The 1,158-nt window shown below is 58.7% G+C and overlaps 1 protein-coding gene across 1 annotated transcript in view; it reads left to right on the forward strand.

Moving 5' to 3' along the window:
• Positions 1–867: 867 nt before the first annotated feature.
• Positions 868–1,158, forward strand: part of LOC102249930 (transmembrane protein 132E-like) — an 11,734-nt gene continuing 11,443 nt past the window's right edge. The window contains exon 1 of the mRNA XM_014541143.1: positions 868–915. Within this exon, the coding sequence (XP_014396629.1) occupies positions 868–915 (48 nt within the window). The remainder of the gene's footprint in view (positions 916–1,158) is intronic.

Genomic DNA, 1,158 nt, shown 5'->3' on the forward strand with positions numbered 1-1,158 from the left:
GTTCTCAAACCTCAAACCTCCACATCATGGTCCTTCCTGCTCCCTGACCGTGTCCAGCGGGTGAGCTGGGAGTGAGGGGCCGACACGGTCCGATCTGTGGTCTAGAGGAACCGATCACTCTGGCTGCTGTGTACGGGAGGGGGTGCCAGGGAGGGGGTGAGCTGGAGAAAGGGGAGACTCAGACGGTGTCACGTTGTCATAGCAACAGGAGTGAAGCCAGACTGGGGCAGGGGCCTGGGCATGGAAGACAGGGGGCAGCCTGGGACATACCAGCGAGTTAAGAGGTGGAATTGCTGGAACCTGGTGGCTCCTGCGAGGATGAGGGGAGGGGCCTGAGAGGAGGGAGAGGTCAAACCTGAGGCCGACATTTGGGTTTGGAGACTGAGGATCGAATTCCCTGTATCTCTAGGGTGTGGAGGTGCATGAGGTCCCTGGGAACCCGCACCATCTGAGGCAGCTGGGCCAGTTAGGGGCTTGGGTTGGAGGGTCAGGTGGCCCCAGGCTTGGGGATAAGTTACTTAAGCGTCTTGCACCTTTATCGGTGAGATGTAAAAATAGGCTTTCGAAAAAGAGAAGTTATTGATGGAAAACTGGTTCAGTCAATGGAGATTGTAATCAGATTTGCTCAGAGGATTGATCTGAGGATGAAATAAGCTAATGCTGTTGAGCCCTGGGCGAGGTGATAATGGTGCGAGCTCACACTTCCTCAGCACCACACTCCGCCCTCGTGCACACGACTTAGTAAGACCTCACAGTGGCACCTCGAGGCAAGAAAACGTTATCCTCCTTTCACAGAGGAGGACGCAGGGGGATGGAACCTCTTTAAAGCTCCGAGACGCTTTGCGCCGGAATTAACTTTACCCCCACATGGCAGATAAAGAAATGAAGCCCGCACCAGGCCAGGGGGGCAGCTCAGTGAGGGAGTGAACATCCCTGCAAAGGTGGGGCCAGGCTCAGAGCCTGGGCAACCTGGCCCTGGCCCCCCCAGGACCTAGAGCCAGGCTGGGCGCTGCCCCCCTGTGGAGTGGATGGCCCCGCGTGAGAGTGGCCGACCGGGGTGTCCTGGGGTCCGAGCACAGCCTCTCCTGACCACCGTGGGGTCTTTCTTCTGTCTGTCCCCAGCCTCCGGCCGCTCCCACCCAGCCAGCCCCAGCCCGC

This window comes from Myotis brandtii, unplaced genomic scaffold, assembly GCF_000412655.1.
Source record: "Myotis brandtii unplaced genomic scaffold, ASM41265v1 scaffold265, whole genome shotgun sequence".
In the NCBI taxonomy this organism is placed as follows: domain Eukaryota; kingdom Metazoa; phylum Chordata; class Mammalia; order Chiroptera; family Vespertilionidae; genus Myotis; species Myotis brandtii.